Here is a 27074-nt window from a genome sequence, read left to right as displayed (position 1 = left end):
GATTTTTTAAATTATCATTATTGAGGGTAAAGCACATTCATGACTAGTTATTGCCAACTTTCCATAAGAGATAATCAGATTACATTCCTAGGCTCTGTGTTCACGTTGTCAACTCAGTTGATAAAACCAAACCATCTGATTATGTAATCGTTTGTGTCCGTGTACCGCCCTCGAGGGTTCCTCCGCCTCCTTCTTTTTTATTTGTTTTTGACCTTGACTCTAGCAAAGCATTGACTAATTAAATAGTGCCTTGTCCAAATGGTATTCTAATTAAAAGAAGAAATTAAATTTGATAACAATCATTCATTAGTGCACCTTCGTGTGACGAAACAGATTACTAACCAATAAGTTGCTATAAACAGTCTCAAGTCTAAAAAAAAGGAATCCAATGATTACTATTATGTTACATGATATGAAACACCTTGTAAATTTTACTTAAAGTTAAAGTTACAAATACACCCGCGCTAAGCATGAACCAATTGTTAAATATCACATGATGGTTCATGTGTTATCATTATCATCAATGAGCGTTTGTTTGTTCTATCTTAGTTATTAACATCAATCCACCCTAAAGCTCCGGTCAGTTCAGCTTGGTCGGCGACGGAGTGAACTACAACAGGCTATCTCAGCTCGTAATCCAGTTTAGAAAATCAAGCGGCTTATTCTCAACATGTCTCTTTCAAAGCAGGTTAGTGAATTCTTGGAACTAAGCAAAGAAAGTCGAATCTACCCCGGTAACAAAGAATAAGATAAAATCGTCCGAACGCAAATTGCTATGCCACACCCAAAGCATGCTCTTCAAACGTTTTGACTTTGCACTAAAATCAAGTAAAGCAATAATCCTCGCAGGTGAGCTGTAATTTAAACAATTGCAGAAAAGAGGCTTGACAGGAGCCATCACTCTTGGCTTGATAAAATTAGACTTCGACAGGATTCAAACCTGTGCCTCTCAAATACTAGTTGGGCGCTGCTACTAACCACACGTTAGGAGAAATGCAAATTTTTATTTGACCTGCAGATGAAAATCAAGTGAAACAATAATCCTCGCGGGTGAGCCTCAATTTGTCTGAGTGTTCCAGCCGGTTCTCAAGTAGGATTCGCAATTGTTAAGGGAACAAAAATTTGTCTTCGTTACTGCTCATTATTTATCGACCAAGGGGAGGAGGGTGTCGGGGTTGAAACTGTCTTCATGTATCAGTTATGGCTTAGTTAATTCATTCTTCATGTCCTGAAGCTTTCAACTCACCTTGAAGCTAAATTCAGTCCAATGTTTGTTTCTGATGCGATGAAATATTGCAGCGCAAGGAAATATTTTAAGAGAAGGTCAAAGAGTAGGACAATTAGGTATAAAGAGCCAAATGGTGTGAGGCGCACTGAGTTAATTTGATATGGCGTAAGCTGTATCTTAATAGTAAAAAAAATTAATTTATATTTTATCGTTTCAGATACTGAGCAATTAAATGCGCTGGTAAATTAAAACCAGCTTAGGTCTTTGAAAAATATTACTGTCAGTAGAAAATAATCGTTTCTTTCCTTTTTACTTATTCAGGTCATTCTAAAAGATATGAATATGAAATTTGAAATGAAGGGTAGTGTCAATGGACATTACTTCCAGATCGAGGGTGAAGGAAAAGGAAAGCCTTACGAGTAAGTGTCTCTTAAAAGACAGACCACGATGAGCTATTTCATTACTATGCATTGCAATTTATTGTTAAACACAGAGTTGAATAAGATCACCTTGCTGCAGTCAAATAAGGCCTAATGTCACGGTGTCAATGATTTTGGGAAATTACCAAAGTGAATAAAGACTTTTTTAAAAACGCAAAGTGATCAAGATAAAGATTCATAAGAAGATTTTCAGTCATGAACTATGAGCTTGTTTTTATTCGCGTTTGCAAATTACCAACTGCCTATGACATCGACTTCTTCATCTGCTTCCAGAATCAGGCGAAGTGTGAAGAATACTGCAAATTATCCTGTAAAAGCTCAGTCACAGCTTAATTCATTTGTAATACTTTAATTTCTTACAACTTAGCATGAAAGTTTATGCAGTATTTGACTCAAGTTTGAATTATCATAAGCATAAAATATTTGGTCTTCCTAATTTTCCTGTGTTTCAGGGCATACATGAGCTGTTTCTGGAAATAATTTTCAACACTCTTATCATCTTATTCTAGAGGAATACAGAAGTCCACTTTTCGGGTCACCAAGGGAGAACCCCTTCCATTCTCCTTTGACATTCTGTCGTCAGCGTTCAAATATGGAAATAGGTGCTTCACTTATTATCCTGAGGGCATGCACGACTATTTCAAACAAGCCTTTCCTGCTGGAATGTCGTATGAAAGGTCATTTACATTTGAAGATGGAGGAGTTGCCACAGCCAGTGGACACATTGGGTATGAAAGTAATGTTTAGTATGGGATTGAGATAATACTCCTTAAAAGAAATCTTCAAGGTCATTTTTTACACAGAGCAGGCCGCACCGTTTTTAAAAGTGTAACTTAGTTGTGATTCTCCCGAGAGCGCCTGCTGTCAAGCTACATGGGAACAAAACTACAACTTGAAAAAGCAAAGTGACAAGAGAACATTTAGACGACTGTATTTTAAAAGAGGCATCTATAAGAAAATGGTTTTAATTTGAAAAACATCATAGCGGAAATGACAAAATCTAAAAAACAAAATGCGCTAATGCATTATTCTCCAGGGCACATCGCACTCTAGGTATGTGACATAGATATAAGGGTAATTTTACATCTTTGTTATTGATTTCTCAAATTTCTCTTAATTTTTACAGTCTTGAGGGCAATTTATTTACACACAAATCCATGTTTCACGGCGTAAACTTTCCCGCCGACGGACCCATAATGGGAAAGAGGACAATTGGCTGGGACCCGTCCTTTGAGAAAATGACCGTCTCTAACAACATATTAAGAGGTGATGTGACTATGTTCCTACTACTCAAAGGAGGCGGTTATCACAGTTGCCAGTTTCACACTTCTTACAAGTAAGTACTGTAACAGCTCCAACGGTTGAATATCATTTCTTTTGAGCTATCGGTTCTCATCTTCTGAGTTTTACGGGATATAAGCAACCGAAGAGAACGTTGGGATGAAAAGGTCCTGGAGAGAACGGCTTAATACTAATTTCCCTTGTCAATTAAATATTTGGGAGAGAATAAGACTCTTCACAAGATACTAAAGGTTATCTATAATAATATCCTTTAAACCTAAAAATGTTTCTTTCCCTGCATTTGTCAATAAAAGATGTTCAGGACGATGGAAAAATAATCACAAGTAATTGCTAAACTACACTGTAACAAAAAAAGTAAAGTTCATAAAAAAGTAAAAAAAAAAAACCCAGTAAAAGAAACTAAGCTGATGGGGAACGTAAAACGCATATTTTGTATTTTAACAAGTATTTTTTTCCTTTTGCACAGAACAAAGGCGCCAGTCACACTGCCTCCGAACCACGTTGTAGAACATCGCATTGTGAGGAGCGACCTTGATGACAAAGACGGCAAGAAGGTCCTGCTGGAAGAATATGCTAAGGCTCATGTTAACCCTGTGTAACTGGGATGGAAGTATTTTCACTACCTCCCCGAAAATTTCTGACTTCACTATAATACGAACCAGGTCAGTTGAAAAATAAAAAAAAAAAGATAAAAAACATTGGTGATCAACTGTGTAGTGTCATCCTCTCAATTCGTGCAGCCATAAATACTCCCTTAGACTTAAAACTGGATAAAAACATTTTGTCCATTCGTTCAATACAACAGTTTTTTCATGACTACCTTCACTTTCTAATAGTGGTAGTAGCTACTTACAACCCTTTCCGAACAATTGTCTTTCTCCCTAGCCACCGGGCATTGCGCGAGTCAATTGGTCATCATAATTAGAAACTGTAAAATTGAGACATGACTTTTGAGAAATTATGACTTAAACATATCATTAACTAAATTTCTGAAAACAGCAACTGATTTACACCTCTGTTTTCGATTTGAGGTGATAAAGTTCAGAATACATCGTGAATCCCATACTTTCCGCAGTCAGCTCTTACCACCATAGTGCAAGTTTAAAGAGAATGGAAAGAGTCAGATCCCCGTGAATAAATGCTTTATTTAATAAACACTTTATTTAAACTCAAAACACCGATCAGCAAATTCATCATAGAAAACACTGGTATAAACGGGTGATAAGTAATGAAAATACTGTTAAAAATACAATTCACCATGGATACAAGTTAAGATTAAATTAAAAATTACCAAAAAATATTTACAGTCATGTGATAAAAAATTTATACTCTTCATTTGTGTTGTGCCTCATCTGATTCTACTAAAAGTTTAAAAGTTTTAATTTTAAGGAAATTTGACGTTGAGGATGACTTCATGAGAGCGTTCTGGTTTTATATGACAAGTAAATCCCGCTCCAGTCAAAACTTCAACAAAATTCTTTAACGTGATTGGTTATCACCAACCCGATTTCAGCATTAATAGGACAGTGTACGCGTCATCCTTGTAAATGGAAAGTGCAATAGGACAGTTAAAGAGGCAGTTAACACGTCATAACTATGTAAGTGGACAGAACACGTTATGAGCGCGAAAGAAGAATGATCAAAAATTCAAAGAACTTTGGAGACAGCAGTGAGATTGTGTTAGCGGTGAGCTGGCATATAGACTGTGGCGGGCTTAATTAAGTTTATCAACGATAAGTATTGTACTGCTTTTAGGAGTCGCCCCTTGTTAAGAACATTACTTGCTGTTTAATAAAGTAGTTGAGTTTGTGGGATCGTAGTGTTTTTCTGTCGCTTTGATTATACCGTAACAGACAGTTCAAAAGTATTCCCAAGGTCTCGGTGCAGACCCCAACATTTATTCAGCAGAAGCTGATACGATGAAATCTAATAAATCATAAGTACTCAGAATTTTTTCTTTATCCCACTATCGTGGCAAGACGAAAAAACATTTTTCTCTATTTCCTTACCGAGCTCAAAACTTACCATCTCCCTCTTCTATTTACAATCATAAGTATGTTTCCCTTGTATACAATTCAGTTTTGACTTGTGAGTCTCGAATTACCGTCTGCATGCGACTTTTAAATCAGTTTTCAGAAACAAGCGATCCAAACTCGACAATGAACATTGCTCTGGGGCCAAATGTTATCCAGTAGTTCAAAGTACAGAAGTAATCGTTTCGTAACCCTGTCAAGCAGCCGTCATGGGTTCTCTCTATTTAGCCCTCACAATAATAATCACTGGGATAGGTCATTAAACAGTCTTGAATGACGTTTACAAAAGAAAGATTTAACTGATTCTTGATGATGACTTAAGTAAAGCTTTAAGGTCCACTTTAATTCCCTTTTTTTGCTAAATGTTGATTGAAAAATGCACTCTCGCATGTCGAGTAGCAATGTGAAATTATTTTACCTATCGCTTTACGCGTCGTCAATCGACGTTGGTCGTTTTTCTTTTCAATCAAATAATGCAAACATATGGGCGGCATTTGACGGTAGTCATATTGATTAAGATTGCACATCCTTGAATACTAAGAAAATAGAATGGAATGCGCAAAGGTTATCAGTTTCGAAAGCGTCGCTTCAATTGAATGTCAAAATGTATCTTCAAACAATAAAATGAAATTAGCTTTTGAAAAACATGGAGAGTTTTTCAGCATATCCTGCACATGGCAAAACTGATTATGCCAAACATATCACGTTGTAACTAGTTTCTACCATTGACTTTGCACCACAAGTAACAGAATTGTTTAGATCGTTTCCACTGCTAAAGAGCAGCCAATTTCGTGGACGTAGCTGTAACATTCATTGCTGTTAGTGGACCGGCTCTTGCTTTATCATGGCTCTTTCTTTAATAAAGCTATTTAATTCTTTCTTTAATCAACTGAGTTGATGATGTGAATTTCCACGCAAGAGCCATTCTACACATTTCGTGGGTTAGTCCTTCGTCAGCCAAGTCACGTTCTCAACTCAGTTTAACAAAAACTAAATCAGCTGATTATGCAATCATTAGATTGAACGGACCGAAGGAATTAAAAACGCCAATCATACGCGTTTATACTTCAAAACGGCTGACAAGCATGGAACGACTGTAGTACTTCTTGAAACTGGATATAATTTTGTTGAACCTAATAAAGGCGAAAATTAAAGCAGGGCGTTCCAGAGGATTTTTTTAAATTATTATTCTTGAGGGTAAAAGCACATTCATGATCAGTTACTGCCAACTTTCCATAAGAGAAAATCAGATCACATTCCCAGGCTCTGTGTTTATAAAGTTATGACGCTTTTTAATATGCGAAATTTACAGCTGTGCAACTGGTTCAACGAAAAAATATGAATGCTTAAACATTGTCTTGCACCCCGTTATTACGAACTCGAATTCGCAGTAGCGACGGAACACAGTGCCGCAAGTACATCCACCTGTTGGATGTATACTTCCACTGCAAGAGAGCAACAAAGGGCGAGGAAGTATTGTATCAATATCAAGTTGCTATCCATCCAATGCGAAATTTTAAACTAGACTTCACAAAATCACAGAAAACAACATATATTACATATAAAGAAAAGGAAAAGACGAACATTTTTAATTTTGAAGTTTAGTATAGATCTGGGAACGGCATTTGTTTTTTACCTTTTTTTCGGTTGAACAAAAGAGTAATTATTAAGACAAGATAAACATCCGGCTTCATTGAAATTAAACGACTGGTTTCATAATTTTAAAAAACGTGGTTGACCTTAGCTGACCGCGGCGCCTAAGGGCAATTCCTGTTTGACAGTTCAAATGTATTCCCAGGGTCTTGACTCCAGCAAAGCATTGACTAATTAAATACTAGTCGTCAATGCTTTGACTATTTAATAAAGTTCGATGTCAATAGCAACGCCTATATTTTTGTCAACATGAACTGGTTCAATTTCGAAGTTAGTCTGTTTCCTTAAAAGTTCAGCATCTGAGACAAGGATAAAATGTTAAAAGTAACAATAAAAAGATTGAACGGACCGAAGGAATTAAAAACGACAAGCATACGCTTTTATACTTCACAACGGCTGAGAAGCATGGAACGACTACAATACTTTCTTTGGAACTGGATATAATTTTGTTGAGCCTAATAAAGCCGAAAATTAAAGCAGGGTGTTCCAGAGGATTTTTTAAATTATCATTATTGAGGGTAAAGCACATTCGTGACTAGTTATTGCCAACTTTCCATAAGAGATAATCAGATTACATTCCTAGGCTCTGTGTTCACGTTGTGAACTCAGTTGATAAAACCAAACCATCTGATTATGTAATCGTTTGTGTCCGTGTACCGCCCTCGAGGGTTCCTCCGTCTCTTTCTTTTTTTGTTTTTGTTTTTGACCTTGACTCTAGCAAAGCATTGACTAATTAAATAGTGCTTTGTCCAACTGATATTTTAATTAAAGAAGAAATTAAATTTGATAACAATCATTCATTAGTGCACCTTCGTGTGACGAAACAGATTACTAACCAATAAGTTGCTATAAACAGTCTCAAATCTAACAAAAAGGAATCAAATGATTACTATTATGTTACATGATTTGAAACACCTTGTAAATTTTACTTAAAGTTAAAGTTACAAATACACCCGCGCTAAGCATGAACCAATTGTTAAATATCACATGATGGTTCATGTGTTATCATTATCATCAATGAGCGTTTGTTTGTTCTATCTTAGTTATTAACATCAATCCACCCTAAAGCTCCAGTCAGTTCAGCTTGGTCGGCGACGGAGTGAACTACAACAGGCTATCTCAACTCGTAATCCAGTTTAGAAAATCAAGCGGCTTATCCTCAACATGTCTCTTTCAAAGCAGGTCAGTGAATTCTTGGAACTAAGCAAAGAAAGTCGAATCTACCCCGGTAACAAAGAATAAGATAAAATCGTCCGAACGCAAATTGCTATGCTACACCCAAAGCATGCTCTTCAAACGTTTTGACTTTGCACTAAAATCAAGTAAAGCAATAATCCTCGCAGGTGAGCTGTAATTTAAAAAATTGCAGAAAAGAAGCTTGACAGGAGCCATCACTCCTGGCTTGATAAAATTAGACTTCGACAGGATTCAAAGCTGTGCCTCTCAAATACCAGCTGGGCGCTGCTACTAACCACACGTTTGGAGAAATGCAAATTTTTATTTGACCTGCGGATGAAAATCAAGTGAAACAATAATCCTCGCAGGTGAGCCTCAATTTGTCTGAGTGTTCCAGCCGGTTCTCAAGTAGGATTTGCAATTTTTAAGGGAACAAAAATTTGTCTTCGTTACTGCTCATTATTTATCGACCAAGGGGAGGAGGGTGTCGGGGTTGAAATCTGACAACTAGAGCCCCCCCCCCAAAAAAAAAAAAACATTCCCCCTTCCCCCCGTCCTGGTGAGTAAAGACTGGCCCCTCAGTAGACGAGCCCATCTCACTGATAACACCAGGCCGACAGAAATTCTACTAGGCAAAAGATAAATGTTTAACTGAACTTGAGCGCTTTATTTCGCCAGGTTAAAAAGTTACTGAAACAGATGCATGCCCCACAAACCGCAGACAGAAAAATGCCGTCGTGTTGTGTCGCTATACCAATTAACCTGTCTTCATGTATCAGTTATGGCTTATTTAATTCATTCTTCATGTCCTGAAGCTTTCAACTCACCTTGAAGCTAAATTCAGTCCAATGTTTGTTTCTGATGCGATGAAATATTGCAGCGCAAGGAAATATTTTAAGAGAAGGTCAAAGAGTAGGACAATTAGGTATAAAGAGCCAAATGGTGTGAGGCGCACTGTGTTAATTTGATATGGCGTAAGCTGTATCTTAATAGTAAAAAAAAAAAATTTATATTTTATCGTTTCAGACACTGAGCAATTAAATGCGCTGGTAAATTAAAACCAGCTTAGGTCTTTGAAAAATATTACTGTCAGTAGAAAATAATCGTTTCTTTCCTTTTTACTTATTCAGGTCATTCTAAAAGATATGAATATGAAATTTGAAATGAAGGGTAGTGTCAATGGACATTACTTCCAGATCGAGGGTGAAGGAAAAGGAAAGCCTTACGAGTAAGTGTCTCTTAAAAGACAGACCACGATGAGCTATTTCATTACTATGCATTGCAATTTATTGTTAAACACAGAGTTGAATAAGATCACCTTGTAGCCGTCAAATAAGGCCTAATGTCACGGTGTCAATGATTTTGGGAAATTACCAAAGTGAATAAAGACTTTTTTAAAAACGCAAAGTGATCAAGATAAAGATTCATAAGAAGATTTTCAGTCATGAACTATGAGCTCGTTTTTATTCGCGTTACCAACTGCCTATGACATCGACTTCTTCATCTGCTTCCAGAATCAGGCGAAGCGTGAAGACTACTGCAAATTATCCTGTAAAAGCTCAGTCGCAGCTTAATTCATTTGTAATACTTTAATTTCTCACAACTTAGCGTGAAAGTTTATGCAGTGTTTGACTCAAGTTTGAATTATCATGAGCATAAAATATTTGATCTTCCTAATTTTCCTGTGTTTCAGGGCATACATGAGCTGTTCTGAAAATAATAATAATAAAACACTCTTATCATCTTATTCTAGAGGAATACAGAAGTCCACTTTTCGGGTCACCAAGGGAGGACCCCTTCCATTCTCCTTTGACATTCTGTCTTCAGCGTTCAAATATGGAAATAGGTGCTTCACTTATTATCCTGAGGGCATGCACGACTATTTCAAGCAAGCCTTTCCTGCTGGAATGTCGTATGAAAGGTCATTTACATTTGAAGATGGAGGAGTTGCCACAGCCAGTGGACACATTGGGTATGAAAGTAATATTTAGTATGGGATTGAGATAATACTCCTTAAAAGAAATCTTCAAGGTTATTTTTTACACGGAGCAGGCCGCGCCGTTTTTAAAAGTGTAACTTAGTTGTGATTCTCAAGAGAGCGCCTGCTGTCTAGCTACATGGGAACAAAACTACAACTTGAAAAAGCAAAGTGACAAGAGAATATTTAGACGACTGTATTTTAAAAGAGGCATCTATAAGAAAATGGGTTTAATTTGAAAAACATCGTAGCGGAAATGACAAAAACTAAAAAAAAAAAATGCGCTAATGCATTATTCTCCAGGGCACATCGCACTCTTGGTATGGGACATAGATATAAGGGTAATTTTACATCTTTGTCATTGATTTCTCAAATTTCTCTTAATTTTTAAAGTCTTGAGGGCAATTTATTTACACACAAATCCATGTTTCACGGCGTAAACTTTCCCGCCGACGGACCCATAATGGGAATGAGGACAATTGGCTGGGACCCGTCCTTTGAGAAAATGACCGTCTCTAACAACATATTAAGAGGTGATGTGACTATGTTCCTACTACTCAAAGGAGGCGGTTATCACAGTTGCCAGTTTCACACTTCTTACAAGTAAGTACTGTAACAGCTCCAACGGTTGAATATCATTTCTTTTGAGCTATCGGTTCTCATCTTCTGAGTTTTACGGGATATAAGCAACCGAAGAGAACGCTGGGATGAAAGGGCCTGGAGAGAACGGCTTAATACTAATTTCCCTTGTCAATTAAATGTTTGGGAGAGAATAAGACTTTACAAGATACTAAAGGTTATCTATAATGATATCCTTTAAAGCTAAAAATGTTTCCTTCCCTGCATTTGTCAATAAAAGATGTTCAGGACGATGGAAAAATAATCACAAGTAATTGCTAAACTACACTGTAACAAAAAAAGTAAAGTTCATAAAAAAGTTAAAAAAAAAACCCAGTAAAAGAAACCAAGCTGATGGGGAACGTAAAACGCATATTTTGTATTTTAACAAATATTTTTTTCCTTTTGCACAGAACAAAGGCGCCAGTCACACTGCCTCCGAACCACGTTGTAGAACATCGCATTGTGAGGAGCGACCTTGATGACAAAGACGGCAAGAAGGTCCTGCTGGAAGAATATGCTAAGGCTCATGTTAACCCTGTGTAACTGGGATGGAAGTATTTTCACTACCTCTACGAAAATTTCTGACTTCACTATAATACGAATCACGTCAGTTGAAAAATAAAAAAATAAAAAAAAAAGATAAAAAACATTGGTGATCAACTGTGTAGTGTCATCCTCTCAATTCGCACAGCCATAAATACTCTCTTAGACTTAAAAATGGATACAAACATTCTGTCGATTCGTTCAAAACGAAAGTTTTTTCATGACTACCTTCACTTTCTAATAGTGCTAGTAGCTACTTACAACCCATTCCGAACAATTGTCCATCTCCCTAGCCACCGTGCATTGCGCGAGTCAACTGGTCATCATAATTAGAAACTGTAAAATTGAGACATGAAATTATGACTTAGCACAAAATTAAACACATCATTAACTAAATTTCTGAAAACAGCAACTGATTTACATCTCTGTTTTCGATTTTAGGTGATAAAGTTCAGAATACATCATGAATTTCATACTTTCCGCAGTCAGTTCTTACCACCATAGTGCAAGTTTAAAGCGAATGGAAAGAGTCAGATCCCCGCAAATAAATGCTTTATTTAATAAATGCTTTATTTAAACTGAAAAAAAACCGATCAGCAAATTCATCATAGAAAACGCTGGTATAAATCAGTAATAAAAATACTGTTAAAAATACAATTTACCATCGATACAAGTTAAGATTAAATAAAAACAATTATCAAAAAAATATTTACAGTGATAAAAAATTTATACACTTCATTTGTGTTGTGCCTCATCTGATTCTACTGAAAGTTTAAAAGTTTTAATTTTAACAATTCTCAACGTTTCACAAACGCACAGTTCTTTGGGGAGGCCATTCCATTCCTTTGCAGCGGCATACTCGAATGTTGACTGGCCCATAGCTGTTTTGTATCTTGGGAGATAAAGCTCCCTACTATCTCTGAGGGCTTTACGGCGAAGTTGTGATCTCAATGCAAAATACCCTTGAAGTTGCCTGGGACAGTGATAATCATGTACGATTTTATATACTAGTTGGAGACGTAAATAACGGCGCCTGTTAGATAATATTAACAGGCCAAGTCTCTCTCTCATTTACTGTGTGCACGCTAAGTGATTTGTTCTTAAGATTATTCGCATTGCTTTGTTTTGCAACCTTTCCAGAAAATCGGAGTTCTTCTTGCTGCAAAAACCCCATACGATGCAGCCATAGTCTCGAATACTTAGGTAAATTTGTCGTTTTGTAAATCTTCAATAAAATTTCAGGGCTAAGAAAAGATGAAGTTCTACTCAAAAGTTTCAGTTTAGGATAAACTCTCGAGGCAATATATGACACGTGATTGTTCCATGATAATGATTCGTCTACCACCACGCCAAGATACTTAAAATGTCTCTGCTGTTTTTAATATTGAGTCTCCGTAAAAAATGTTGAGAGACTGACCGCTTAAGAACGGATAGGGCAAATTTCGGCCGATCACCGATTTCCCTACCTTTTTCAGTGAAAGTCAAAAATTCTATCCCATGTACAAATATCACATTTTTTTGATCATTTTCTGTCTTTTTATTTTTCATTAGACAATTTTAAAGGTCATCCCAAAACTGCCCAATTTGCCTTCTGTGACCCCTATTATTAAGCTATAAATATCGAGCGCTGCCAAATCCTTATTTCCCAATGTAGAAAGCTGATTATTTTACATATTTAAGAATGACTTTATTTCAATACTTTAAAGGTAAAATGATTGCATTCTATGAAATTTTTACTAAGTTATGAAATTTTCAAAATACCTTATCGTGAGCATTGAAATTTGTGAGCAATGAGATACATGCGGTTGAAAGCTATTTTCTCTTACGCGGGACCTGATCTAGAGTCAAGTCTGTTGCAGCTTAAAAGTACTTAGAAACAGCAAGTTAAACATAGAATAAAACTTTTGGGCACTCCTCATCCTGCACCATAGAGAACTTGGCGAATTTCATAAATTATTCGCCATCTTGATTGAAACCAACGATAAGGCGGTCCAACCTGCAGACAGGTTTCTAAAGCGTAACAGCCCTAAGGTGCCGCAAAGATTATCTGATGGAGTATCAAGATCGATATAATTCATCATTTTGGCCATTTTTTCACGAAATGGCTCAAATTTTCCGGAAAAATACTTCGTTTTTAATTCCTATTAATGTGAAACTCATCTGTTGTATCCTTTCTTGACAGCTTTACGTAAAATTTCAAGAGCCATTTCCTTTGAACACAATGCGCTAAGGGGATCCACCTTTTTTTTGACAACTAAGTTGTTCATTTCGCGCAAGTGTTTTTATCTTGTGCATAATCTTTTCAGACCTCTTTTGCCGTTTTTCTTCAGGAAAATAGTTCACCCTTACTTGTGGAAAAATTTCGTCTTACTATTTGTGAAAGTTTTTTAGATTGTGAGCTAGTTGGTTCTCATGATTAACGCCGTGGAGATTTTTAAGCGTGACTGTGGACTGCAGTGAAGTAGCCTAGTCACGCAATACCAGCATTAAAAGATTGTCTCACGGCTGGTGAACTCAAATTAAAGAAACATTTAGTTCGGCATTTATATCATGATATGTTGATGTTTCTCCATCGAGAGTATGGAAATCTCCCAGAAGAAATTGAGAAATTATGCAAGCGATAGAAATTGGTATATTTAATTCAATGAACATTTCCAAAAGTAAGTAAGCGAATTTAGTAATTTAAGTTAAGGCATAAATCATTGAGAAAATTTCGAGGAGGCAATAGAGAAATTATCTTGTGTAAATGCTCGTACATGCTATAGAGTGAGGGTCAACATGACTAACGGTCACGGTAGGCTTATGATTTTTTTGTTTTGACATTAAAGGCATGACTACAAAATAACAGGCGCCAATTTTAAAATGATTTTCACGGGTTTAATTACATGTTAATGCTTTAAGCACTTTCATCAATCGATATAGAACTGTACATCAGGGTATTTAGAGGCCGTGCACATTACTCTTCAACAAATTCACTTTAAATGCCCTATCACTGGTTTGCCACGGCTCCATGCTGACAGTTATCCCAACCGCGGCCCGTGTGTTACACTTCATTAAAGCATTGACATTCTTGTATAAAGGACATCAGTTGCTCAATCAGGTCTTTTTTCCTGTCTTTTGATTTAAATGGTATTTCAAAAAAGTGCAAGATTTCTTTAAGCAGTGAAACATTAAAAAGACTCAGCTTATTATCCCTCGCACACTCGCACAAGTTAAAGGCGTCGTAAGACAGAGGGTGTTGCGGCCTCAGTTCGTTAGAAATGTGCGCCATCAGCTGTTGTCTTTCAGCTCCTTTTTCCCCCAGAAATAGTTCCTTTGGATTGTGCTCGATTTCTGAGTGTGCTTTTTGCCTTCTTCTGCTTGCTGCAAGGCGAGAAAGGTAACCCTGTACTTGGCTCTTGGTCAACCACTCGTCTCATTCAAACAACCTTCTATTCTACTCATCTCTTGTCTTGCTCATATTATTTGAGACTTGCTGAGGGTCAGCTTTTAGCCTGATTGTTCCCCTTGGTCAAACTTTGCAGTTAGATATTTCTTAACTTTGTCACTCAATCTAGTGGATCCTGCTCGTGGCCAGTGTAGGGCCCAACCCATAATGACGGTGTGCAACGCGGGTATTGAGACATTTTCACTTTGGTGGATATTAGGTTCAGACGGTTCATTTTCAGTGACGTTGACTGATGTTATAAACCTGTCTACCCAATCTCTACGAAGCTTATCATATAGCGTTTCTGACGGCCTTTCATCTTTGACGCAATGATTCGCTACGTCCAAATGTGACTCGAGCTCTGAAAATGTTTGGAAACTCTTCACGCATCCAGGCTCGGAACATTCAAACATGCTTATATTCGAATCGTTCCAGTAATTCTCCTCTTCTGAACTCTCTGTCTTAGGATCTGAGCATTGATAAACACGTGCATCATGAAGAGGGAAAAATGTTTCACTGACAATGATACCAGTGTCCCTTTAGCGCTTTAACACCAGCTGGTCAAAAGAGATTTCCTTACCACGCCCTATTCCGTACGACCTCCTCACACGAATACCTTTCTCCTCAAACTGGACATTGTGAAGCTTGCAAAGCCATCTATCTTGTTCACTTCTAGGGTTATCTTCGCCTCGTCAACTTCGCAAACGCATGCGGATGTACCTTTCATTGGTTTTCCAGAAAGTGCCCTCCTCATGTCTCCCGCTAATAGAATGTCGTTTCCTTCGTTGCAGAAACGTCGGATGCATGTTTTCATCGGACACAGAATTCGATCACACACATCCTTGCCATATTGTGGCTCTGAAAAGTCGTACCGATAAACTTCCAAACCAACCCGCTTACCAATTCCTCTTGCCGCAGCAACGAGGGAATTATTATGATGACAGCCAGCTTCATTTGACCGCTGATAAACCCGGGTGATGTGAGGCTTTTGGGTCTCAATTTCTCTCAGTGTGCTTTCTACGATGGAACACACGGCGAACCAGTCCTGCCGGCATGCGTCAAACAGATGGGCATATGACCGCATTTCTAGTCTTCCTTCAAGGTTCGGATCAAGTGTGATCACCGTCGAGATGTGCCAACTCAATCCTCTCTTGCCAAACCAATCTGACTGCTTCTCACGATATTTAAGCTGGAGGAACTTCATTGCCCAGTCTATTATTACTAGTGCACAGTTCAGATTAGTACTTATCATCTTCAGCTGATCTTGCTTTGCTGCTTCCTGGTTTACAGAGCGAACAATGTGAACCTTACACTCAAAAATATCTGTTTGTGCCAGTTTGAAGTCGCATAGCAGATCGTCTCGATGTTCACTGCCGTAAGGGATCCAAAATGGACCTCGAACTTTGTCTAAGACATTTCGCAGATTTTGACACTCGTTACAGTTTTCTGTGTGTTGATGGGAGCATTTCCCCTGGAATTCGGGATCTTCTTCGTCACTTAAAACGAACTTGCGGCAATGATCAGGACATAAAGCTTTCTCTGTATTGCAGTGAACGCGATAATTTGTCTTTAGGTAGCGTTTTCCACTCTTCAGCCTTTCCTTAACCTCATCGCAACATTGTCTATTCATTCCTCCTTTCTCTAGATCATCGACAATCATTTCAATTTTCTGGAAACCAGCAGAGCCATCGGTAGCAGTATTGTCGAGGCCTTGTAACGACTTTCTCTGTGAGGCTTGTCTGACTTCTAGGATCTTGAATAAAGTGGTGCGACTGAGAGGTTCAAACTTCTCCTCCTGACAGAACTGTATGTACTGGCTAATCATCGTAGACCGCGTCTCGGTACGCACCACGTTCCGCATCTCGATGGTTTCGCCTCTGTCTAGCTTAAGGAATTTAGTTCCCACGGCAACCAGGTGGACAATGAGACATAGTTTGACGCTACTCTGGTTTGCAGATTTAACGAATGTAACCGAAGAAGTTACGATTCATAGACCCAACGTTTCGACACTCCTGTCTAGTGCCTTCGTTAGGGGTGATCTAAACGCTGCAACAAGAGGTCCTTTTATATGATCAATAATTAGCGGCCTTTTTTCTGACGAGGTGTAAATAGGCGTCAGGAAGCAAACCGCCATCGTCACGATTTAAAGGAGCGTGGGCGGAGTTAATATGCCAAGCCTCCAAACAAAGGCGCTGATGGTAACGCCGATTAGTGGTGATAAATTTAGAATTATCCCACCCAATTGTATGGTTGGTTAGGCATGTATGCTCCGATAAAGCTGAATTTTCCTTTTTGCAAAGAAAAACCGCTTTTTGGTGCTCTATTAACCATGTACCAAACTGACGTTTGGTCTGTCCGATGTATTCGTTGTCACAGTCATTGCAAGGAATAGAATAAATGGCGTCGGTTCGTTGTTCTTTCGTGACAGGATGCTTAGGTTTGGCGAAAATATGCCCCAAAGTCTGAAAAGGTTTTTGAGCAACTTTAACGTTGTGGCTATTCAAAATTCTCTTGATGGGTTCTGTAACACCCTGTATGTAAGGAATAACAGCAAAACCAGTCACTGGTTCCCTTTCATCAAGAGCGTTACTATTTGTGACTGGTTTTTGGCAGTTACGGAGAATAGTTTTTCTATAGCCATTTGCCTTTAGGATTCTGGCAACATATTTCCTCTCCTCAGCCTTCGAATCGAGTGAAGATGGTAGACAGTCAGCCCTCCTAAGTTAAGTTTTGGCTACAGACTTTTTTATGGCCAATAGGGTGGTGAGAATCGAAAGCGAGGTATTTGTCGGTGTGGGTAGGTTTAGCGTCAAACTATGTCTGAATTTAGTTCCGTATGACACGTCTTGATAAAAGTATGGGTGATTAATGAACTCAACGAAATGATCGACTTTGGTCATATCAATGCGAACACGATGATGTATCTTCTCCTCAGGCACCTGGTTGACTGAACCTTTGGTAGAACTGTGCCATCCCAAACCCAACAGTCGCTTAGAATGCTTCTTTTGGCAAGTGGTGTAAATACCTATAAAATTACATCAATACAACTGATAAATAATTCGTCGTCATCGTCATCGTCATCGTCATCGTCATCGTCATCGTCATCGTCATCGTCATCGTCATCGTCAGCGTCATCGTCATCGTCATCGTCATCGTCATCGTCATCGTCATCGTCATCGTCATCGTCATCGTCATCGTCATCGTCATCGTCATCGTCATCGTCATCGTCATCGGCATCGGCATCGGCATCGGCATCGTCATCGTCATCGTCATCGTCATCGTCATCGTCATCGTCATCGTCATCGTCATCGTCATCGTCATCGTCATCGTCATCGGCATCGTCATCGTCATCGGCATCGTCATCGTCATCGTCTAGCTTAGCCTAAATCATTTGTAATAGAAATGCCAGGCGTTTCAAACACTTCTAGGAGGTCTATAGTCTCTATCGTGCGTAACAGTTGTCGTTGTGGGTGTGAGATAAAGGAAAAGTGTTTTCGAACCGTAGAGACGAGTAAAAGAGGGGCGACATCATGCGAGGCATGGAGAGGAGATGCAGATTCACCGCTCAGGACTATATTTGTGTCCTTCATTGCCACCAACCAGGCTGTCCAGTAGTCTTAGTTCCTTGGTTGGTGATAAAAAACGCATTTTTGTATTTACGACTGCGACACCAATAATTAACCAAGGGAAATGGACATGTGACTAACAACAACAAAAATTTATAGGAGTATTGACAGAACTAGACAGAGAACTAGACAGAGAACTAGAGAGCCACAAGGCTATTGGTACTTACGTGATCTTACAGCGGCGATTTCTTTAAATATAAGTCTTATTTCGTCAGCTATTTGGAAGGTTATGACGTGGCTGCCCGCCACACTTGTAACTTTCCTAGTATGGCCGGGGTATTGGCACGATCTTGGACCTCGTTAGAATCTTCCTAGTAAGTGTCTGTGCCTCGGGCAGATGGTCATTCCCTCGAGCTGACTTCTCGGCAAATGCTGAATTCCCGCTCTCGCCATGATTAACTTGGTTTCTTAAACTTCACTGTATTTTGACATGTAGCAGCTCACCAAATGGGCGGATATATCTGCGTTACACTCGGAGAGCAAAACATGCTCTAGTTCCTCCCCACTAGAACCGACTTTGCAGTATTTCGTAAAGAGAACAATTTGGTGGGACGGCAGGCATTTTGAGTGCTAACAAAGTAAACGTCCCAAGAAACACTGTCTCGGATTTGTCTGAAAATCTTGCAGACAAATCATTTTGTTCCCGACAGATTTTAATTGAATTAGGAAGAAATAAACAAGTTTGCCAAATATTCTTTCGCAAAAAATAGAAATGCCACACAGAAAAGTTAAAAAGTTTTAACTTTAATAAGCTCTAAGCAAAAAAAATTACGTGTGTTTTTCAAGAGATGTACCTGTATTAAAAGGAAATGTAGCTGCCGTCGAATTTCTTTATCAAAATTAATCAGTAATTTAATTAAGTGAAACAGAAACACTCGGCTCTCTTTTTTATCGCCTCATAGAAAATGAAAATGGTCATAAATATATAACACAAAATTGTTCCTGCACCTTTAAGCCTTTTAGGGCTGTTAACCTTTACAAACCTGTCTGCTGGTCGGACTGCGTTATCGTTGGTTTCGATCAAGACGTCGGATATTCATGAAATCCACAAAGCTCTCTACGGCGCAGGATGAGGAGTGCCCAAAAGTTTTATTCTATGTTTAACTTGCTCTATCCAATTACTTTTAAGCTGCAAAAGACTTGACTCTAGATCAGCTCCCACGTAAGAGAAAATGGCTTTCAACCGTATGTACCTCACTCCTCAGAAATTTCAATGAAGGTATTTTGAAAGTTTCATAACTCGGTAAAAATTTTACAGAATGCAATCGTTCCACCTTTGAAGTATTGAACTAAAGCCATTATTAAACATGTAAAATAATCAGCTTTCTAGACTGGGAAATAAGGATTTGGCAGCGCTCGATATTTATAGCTTAATAATAGGGGTCACAGAAGACAAATTGAGCAGTTTTGGGGTGAGCTTTAAAATTGTCTCGTAAAAAAAGCAAACAAAATAAAATTGATCAAGATAAATGTGATATTTGTACATGGGATAATATTGTTGACTTCCAGTGAAAAACTGAGGGAAATCGGTGAAGGCCGAAATTTGCCTTATCCGTGCTTACGCGGACAGCCTCTTAAGGAGTTATCTTTTAACTTTGGCATCGAAGTTAATTTAGCAAGCAGGAGACTGCAATGTAAGATTAGTCCAAAGAGTATGAATACTGCTGAAAAGCTCTCTTTACATCTGAAACATTCAGTCTACTTGGTCAGTACTGTGGAGGTCGGCTGAACGGCCCTGATGAAGGAGGGGGATTGTTTCGCCCGAGCCCGGAAAAAAGAAAGGAATATTGCTGCGGATACTATATGTTTACTCCCTTAGGTGCTCTCATGCAGCGGAAAAGATAAAGGCAACGCTCGTTCTTGTGGCACTGCTTTCCCTTGATACCACAATTTCGTGTCCGTATTAGCGGGGTGCCCGGCAACAAATCACTTCGATATGTACTCATGTAGCATATTTTTCGCTAACCAGTTGCAGTGTACATTTCGAATTCACATACAACCCTTAATCTAGGGTATTTCAATAGATATGCAAAGGAAAAGTGCTATTTGAGTTACATTCTGAGCAGTAAAAATGGAAAAAAAAAAAGGAAATAGGAGCTTCTAGTTCGCTTCCTCAGTATTTTCTCTTTTGTATTTTGGGTATTCACGGGTATCTAACTCTTTCCATTCGCTTTAAACTTGCATTATGGTGGTAAGAAATGACTGCGGAAAGTATGGGATTTATGATGCATTCTGAACTTTACCACCACGAATCGAAAACAGAGATGTAAATCCCTTTGTAGATTCTGAGGTGTTTATTTTTGTGCTTATGTCACAATTTCTCAAAAGTAATGTCACAATTTTATAGTGTCTAATTATGATGGCCAATTGACTTGCTCAATACCCATTAGTTAGGAAAAAGAGCAATTGTTCGGAAAGAGTTGTAAGTGGCTACTAACATGATTAGTAAATGAAGGCAGTCATGAAAAAACTGAAGTTTTGAACGAGTCGGCTGTACAAATTGAGAGGATGACACTACACACTTGATCAAATCAATGTTTTTTTTTATTTTTCAACTGACTTGATTCGTATTACGTCAGAAGTAACGAGGTAATAAAAATACTTCCATCCCAGTTACAAAGGGTTAACATGAGCCACAGCAGTTTCTTCCAGCAGGACTTTCTTGCCGTCTTTGTCTTCAATGTCGGTCCTTGTAATACGATGTTCTACGACGTGGTTCGGAGGCAGTGTGACCGGCTCCTTTGTTCTGTGGAAAAGGAAAAAAAAAACTTAGTAAAATATAAAAAATATGTGTTTTACGTTCCCTATCAGCATTGGGTCTCTCACTTGTTTTTTGAACATCAATGCTTTTGAACTTTGTTTTTTGGTACAGTGTAGATCAGCAATTACTTGTGTCAATAATAATTATTTTTCCATCGCCCTCAACATCTTTCACCGACAAGTGCAGGGAAGGAAACATTTTTAGCTGTAAAGGATATTATAGTACATAACCTTTAGCATATTGAGAAGAGTCTTATTCGATCCCAAACATTTTATTAACACAAGAATTTAGAATTAAGCCGTTCTATCAAGGCCCTTTTCATCCCAGCGTTCTCTTCGGTTGCTTTTATCCAGTAAAACATAGAAGATGCAATCCAAATATTAATACTCCAAAGGAATGATATTCAACTGTTAGAGCTGTTACAGAAACAAAATACTTACTTGTAAGAAGTGTGAAACTGGCACCTGTGATAACCGCCTCCTTTGAGCAATAGGAACATAGTCACATCACCTCTCAATATATTGTCGGAGACAGTCATTTTCTCAAAGGAAGGGTCCCAGCCAATTGTCCTCTTTCCCATTATGGGTCCGTCGCCGGGAAAGTTTACGCCATGAAACATGGATATGTGCTTAAACAAATTGCCCTTAAGACTGTAAAGTTAAGTAAATTTGACATATCAATAAAAATATTGGAATCAACCTTGTAATTGTATCAAATACCAATGTGCCCTGGAGAATAATGCGTTAGCACCTTTTATTTTTGAGATTTGTCATTTCCGCTACGATGTTTTTCAAACTAAACCCATTTACTCACAAATGCCCATTTCAAAATTTAGTAGTCTCCATATTCGCTGGCCACTATGCTTTTTGTGTGGTTTGTTCCCATTTAGCTAGACAGGAAGTGTTCTCGGGAGAAACACGATTAACTTACACTTTCAAAAAGGGTGCTTCCCCGTGAAAAAATGACCTTGAAGATTTCTTTTAAAAATTATTATCTCAATCCCATACTAATCATCACCTAATGTGTCCACTGGCTGTAGCAACTCCTCCATCCTCAAATGTAAATGTCCTTTCATATGACATTCCAGCAGGAAAGGCTTGTTTGAAATAGTCGGGCATGCCCTCAGGATACTTAGTGAAGCATCTGTTTCCATATTTGAACGCTGACGACAGAATGTCAAAGGAAAATGGAAGGGGTCCTCCCTTGGTGACCCGATAAGTGGATTTCTGTATTCCTCTAAAATAAGATGATAAGAGTGTTGGAAATTATTTTCAGAAACAGCTCATGTATACCCTGAAATAAACGAAGATTAGGAACGACCAAATGTTTTATGCTAATTAAAATTCAAACTTAAGTCAAACACTGCATAACCTTACATGTTAACTTGTAAAAAATTAAAGTATCGCAAATTAATTTAGTCGTGACTTAGCTCTGCAGAAGCCTTTACACGTCGCCGGACTCTGGAAGCAGATGGAGAAGTCGATGTCATGGACTGTAGGTAATTTGCAAACTCGAATAAAAACAAGTCATAGTTTATGACTGAAAATCTTCTTCTGAATCTTGGATCTTGTTCACTTTTCTTTTCAAAAAAAGTCTTTATTGATAGTTGTTTCTTTCCCAAAATCCTTGATACCGTGATATCAGGCCTTTATCTGACGACTGCAATGTGATCTTATTCAACTCCGGTTTTAAAAATAAATACTGATACATAATAATGAAATATTCATCGTGGTCTGTCTTTTAAGAGACACTTACTCGTAAGGCTTTCCTTTTCCTTCACCTTTCATCTCAAAGTAATGTCCATTGACACTACCCTTCATTTCAAATTCCATAAACACGTCTTCTGGAATGACCTGAATAAGGAAAAAGCAAAGAAACGGTTATTTTCTACTAATAATTGAAGAACTTAAGACGGTTTTAGTTTGCCAGCGTATTATTTGTTCACTATCAGAAACTTCTCAATAGAAATTATTGATTTCTACAATTAAGATACAGCTTACGCCATATCAAATTAACACAGTGCGCCTGATGAATAAGAAATGAGTATGCCCGCGCATTAATTCACTTCTTGTTTCCACGCTACATTTTTGTGTATTTTTTGTTATTTTCAAAATATTATTATAAACTTGCGCTTACTCAAGGTGTATTATTTTATACCAAATTGTATTCATTGTTTTTAAATGTGTCACACGCAGCTAGTTTATTAAGAGAATTTATATTTTAGTTAACTGTGAACGCGAAATAAATTCATCATATTTGGATTATTTTCACTCAAATATTTTTATACAAAATTCAAATGTCACGCGCAACGCAACTTCATTCAGAGATGCATTTTATAATGCCTATTGACGCCCATTTCCCATACATCAGTGAGTATTTTAATGATACACTGAAATGCGCCAGGCTAAATAGATACTTCAAAACAATATATTTTTATGTTTCCCACGCTTTGTTTGAATAATGTGTGGGTGGCTCTTGTTGTCAGTGTTTTGCCACGTGTGACAGTATTTTTTTTTTGTGCGCAAACAGAAAATTCTTAAAAAAATTTTACTTTTAATGTTTATAGATGATGATATTAGATTTAGTTGATGAGTTTCATTTTCAAAATGATAAAGTGGCTAAAAGAGATGATAAATGTTGTCAAAACCAAGACTTAATCCATGATAATTGGATGAATGTTTGCCGTCAATGCGGTCAAGTCATTAATCATGATTTTGTGACTATTGTCATTTAAGTTATAGAAAAACAAAAAAATCAGTCTACCGAAGAAAATATATGGAGATAATGTTACAAAATACTTATTTGATAAGCATCTTGGTAAACAAACATTGACGAAATATGATAACGTATTTGAAGATATTGTTTTTGTTATATAATCTTATTTCTATTTTTTTTTGTAATACCTCTTATAATAATTATCTATGTTTGGTGTTGATTCATTGATTTATCATCTCTATGGTGTAATTTTACAATCAGATCATGGTCATTGAATTCACCGTCACGCAAATACGTCTTGATTTCATTTAACATACTCTGTAGAGTGAAGAGAGCCAAATTGACCCGAAAAGCCAAATTGGCCTCGATGTCTTGGAGACCAATTAAGCCCTTCAAGGGTCGTTTTGGACTATTTAAGCCAATTTAAACTCTGAATTGGCCCAAACAGATTCTACTTTGGAACTTTTTTCTCAATTTGTCCCTTCCAAGAGTCAAGAAGGATTTACCAATTTGGCCCCAACAAGGTGCAATGCTAGAATGGACTGATTAATGGCCCAAAATTGTAAGGACATATGGAAGTTCCATCACGACTTAAGCGACACAAGGACGTTAGGATTCGGGAGTGTAAAGAAGTATACCAGTAAAACTAGATCTTAAACGCGGACGAAACCATAAGAGACTATCGATAGGCTGAATCAACTTTATTCTGTGACCTTTTTAACAATTAAAATTTTGTTATAAGGCAATTTCCCTCCAAAATTCGTCCTTCTTTTGCTTGTGCGCCATAGCATGCAGCTTCATCTGCGTATCATATTAGTCGAACCTAGACTGCGTGCATTGGACACAATAATGAATTATAGTAGCACTGAAGAGGTTGTTTCTTGAATCCATTCGCATGGATTTTCTCCTGAGACTTATCATCTAATGTAATAACTCTTTTTCAATCCCTTTTTTAGTTTTTCTTCAGTCTCACTAGTTTTATGATCTGGATCATCAATAAATGCATGGTCACTGAAAAAAATTTACTTTCTATCTTTTTGTTTCTTCTTTCATTCTTTTATTTTGATCTGTAGTAAATGGTTCTGTATCTAATTTAGAAACTATAATTCTTGGTGAAGGTATACGTTTTTCTTTTTAAAGTTTTGTTCCTCTCAAAGTTACTGGGTTTTTCGTAAAATTTTTGTTCTTGGTAAAGCTGCTGGTTTTAAATTAGACAGTTTCTTCCTCCAGTTGTAAGTGCATTTTTCTTTGTTCTTAGAAAATGAACAGGTTTTCTATTAAACTCACTTTCCATGGTTTTAAAAAGTTTGTTTTCTTTAATTGACTTTTTTAACAAGTGTATTTAATTCAGTTGCGTTCATTTCTATATATTATAGAAAGATTTTGATTTCAAATAAGTTTTTGACAAGCGCATTTCAGTGTATCATTAAAACGCTCAATGATGAATGAGAATGGTTTGTATAAGCATTATAAAATGGATTTCTGAATAAAGTTCCGTTGCGCTTGACATAAGAATTTTGTACAAAAATATTTGAGTGAAAAAAATGCCGCGCACATTAAAAATGCAGCTGAGAGCTTGTGGGATACAAAAAGTAAACTAATGCGCCGGCACGCCCTTTTTCCGTCCATCATAAGCCACACGTCATTTGTCTCTCTACATAATTGTCCTACTCTATGACCTTCTTTTAAAATATTTCCTTGAGCTGCAATATTTCATTGCATCAGAAACAAACACTGGACTGAATTTAGCTTCAAGGTGAGTGTGAAATTTGAATGTGAAATGCATGTTTTTGGCTAGCGCATTTCAGTGTATCATTAAAACGCTCAATGATGAATGGGAATGGTTTGTATAAGCATTATAAAATGGATTTCTGAATAAAGTTCCGTTGTGCGTGACATAAGAATTTTGTGCAAAAATATTTTAGAAAAAAAATGCCGCGAACATAAAAAAAAAACGTAGCTGGGAGCTTGTGGGATACAAGAAGTAAACTAATGCGCCGGCACGCCCTTTTCCCGCCCATCATGAGCCACACGCCATTTGGCTCTCTACATAATTTTCCTACTCTTTGACCTTCTTTTAAAATATTTCCTCGAGCTTCAATATTTCGTTGCATCAGAAAAAAATACTGAACTGAATTTAGCTGCAAGGTGAGTGTGAAATTTGAGGACATAAAGAATGAATTAAAAGAGCCATAACTGACACATGAAGACAGGTTAATTAGCTAGTACAGCGACACACTACGACGGCATTTTTCTGCCTGTGGTTTGCGGGGCATGCATCTATTTCAGTAACTTTCCAAACTGGCAAAATAAAGCGATCAAGTCCAGTTTATCATTTAATTTTGTGAAGCAAAAATTTTTTTCTGCGTAGTTTCATTAATGAGATGCCTAAGTATAAAGTGGGAGCTACACAGAATTGACTGGAAATAAACTGTAATGACGGGTTGGGGCTCATAAGGTGGGTCAACAGAATATTACGTGAATCAACCAAAATACTTCAGCTCCTCCCCATAGTCAATAGATAATGAACAGTACCAAAGATTAAGTTCTGTGCCCTCAACAATTGTGAATGCTCCTTGAGAACAGGCTGTAACACCCAGGAAAATTGAGGCTCACCTCCGAGGATTATCATTTTACTTGATTTTCATCCGTAGGTCAAATAAAATTCATTTCATTAAGATGAAGCTCACATTCTCTACGTGAAAGGAAAACTCTCAAAAGTTTCCATTGCTCCTGACGTGTGGATTCCTAGTTGGTTTGTAACAGCGCCCAACTAGTATCTGAGAGGCACAGGTTTGAATCCTGTCGAAGTCTAATTTATCAAGCTTCTTTCCTACAATTGCTAAAATTACAGCTCACATGCAAGAATTACTGCTTTGCTTGATTTTAGTGAAAGGTCATAACGTTTGAAGAGCATGTTTTGGGTGTGGCATAGCAATTTGCGTTCGGACGGTTCTACCTAATTCTTTACTACCGCGGTAAGTTCCACTCTCTTTGCTTAGTTTCAAGAATTCACTAACCTGCTTTGAAAGAGACATGTTGAGGATAAACCGCTTGATTTTCAAAACTGAATTACGAGTTGAGATAGTCTGTTGTAGTTCACTCCGTCGCTGACCAAGCTGAACTGATTGGAGCGTTAGGGTGGATTGATGTTAAAGGCTAGGATAGAGCAAACAAACGCTCATTATTAATGATGATACCACGTGAACCATCATGTGATATCCCACGTGAACCATGGTGTGATATTGAACAAATGGTCCATGCTTAGTGCGCGTGTATTTGCAACTTAAACTTTAATTAAATTTAAAAGATGTCTCAAATCTTGTAACAAAAAAGTAATATTCGATTCCTTCTTGTAGGTAGATTTTAGACTTTTATAGCCTAAGCAATTTGTTGGTTAGTGATCCGTTTCGTCAAACAGAGGCGCACTAATGGATAATTGTAACGAAACTTCATTTCCTCTTTTAATTGAAACACCAGTTGGATAACTTAATTCGCAGCCTGTTTAATCACAGTCACCCCAGGCTCCAGCTGTGAGATGATCATCTTGGGAAATAAGAGTCATGACGAG

The 27074-nt window shown here is 37.6% G+C and overlaps 4 protein-coding genes and 1 pseudogene across 4 annotated transcripts in view; 2 read left to right on the top strand and 3 right to left on the bottom strand.

Annotated features, from left to right (window-relative positions):
- LOC131771742 (fibulin-1-like) overlaps positions 1-27074 on the bottom strand; it is a 55947-nt gene that overhangs the window by 19159 nt on the left and 9714 nt on the right. The gene's annotated exons all lie outside the window — the stretch shown is intronic.
- LOC131780914 (GFP-like fluorescent chromoprotein amFP486) lies at positions 577-3649 on the top strand. Its single transcript, XM_066168523.1, has 5 exons — positions 577-688; positions 1550-1647; positions 2178-2396; positions 2795-3004; positions 3437-3649. Exons 1-5 carry the CDS (start codon positions 671-673, stop codon positions 3567-3569), a joined length of 678 nt encoding a protein of 225 aa, XP_066024620.1. The 5' UTR covers positions 577-670; the 3' UTR covers positions 3570-3649.
- On the top strand, positions 7724-11046 carry LOC131780920 (GFP-like fluorescent chromoprotein amFP486). The gene is made up of 5 exons (XM_066168521.1): positions 7724-7838; positions 8963-9060; positions 9586-9804; positions 10204-10413; positions 10842-11046. Exons 1-5 carry the CDS (start codon positions 7821-7823, stop codon positions 10972-10974), a joined length of 678 nt encoding a protein of 225 aa, XP_066024618.1. The 5' UTR covers positions 7724-7820; the 3' UTR covers positions 10975-11046.
- LOC136281712 (uncharacterized) lies at positions 14464-15155 on the bottom strand (annotated as a pseudogene).
- Positions 20629-26601, bottom strand: LOC131780912 (GFP-like fluorescent chromoprotein amFP486). Its single transcript, XM_066168528.1, has 5 exons — positions 26524-26601; positions 22544-22641; positions 21806-22024; positions 21229-21438; positions 20629-20773 (listed from the first exon to the last, which is right to left on the bottom strand). The coding sequence occupies exons 1-5, from the start codon at positions 26539-26541 to the stop codon at positions 20641-20643; spliced, it is 678 nt and encodes a 225-aa protein (XP_066024625.1). The 5' UTR covers positions 26542-26601; the 3' UTR covers positions 20629-20640.

The sequence above is a fragment of the Pocillopora verrucosa genome, chromosome 1 (assembly GCF_036669915.1).
Source record: "Pocillopora verrucosa isolate sample1 chromosome 1, ASM3666991v2, whole genome shotgun sequence".
In the NCBI taxonomy this organism is placed as follows: domain Eukaryota; kingdom Metazoa; phylum Cnidaria; class Anthozoa; order Scleractinia; family Pocilloporidae; genus Pocillopora; species Pocillopora verrucosa.
The sequence above is the reverse complement of the archived record's forward strand: the minus strand, read 5'-3'. Positions and strand labels throughout refer to the sequence as shown.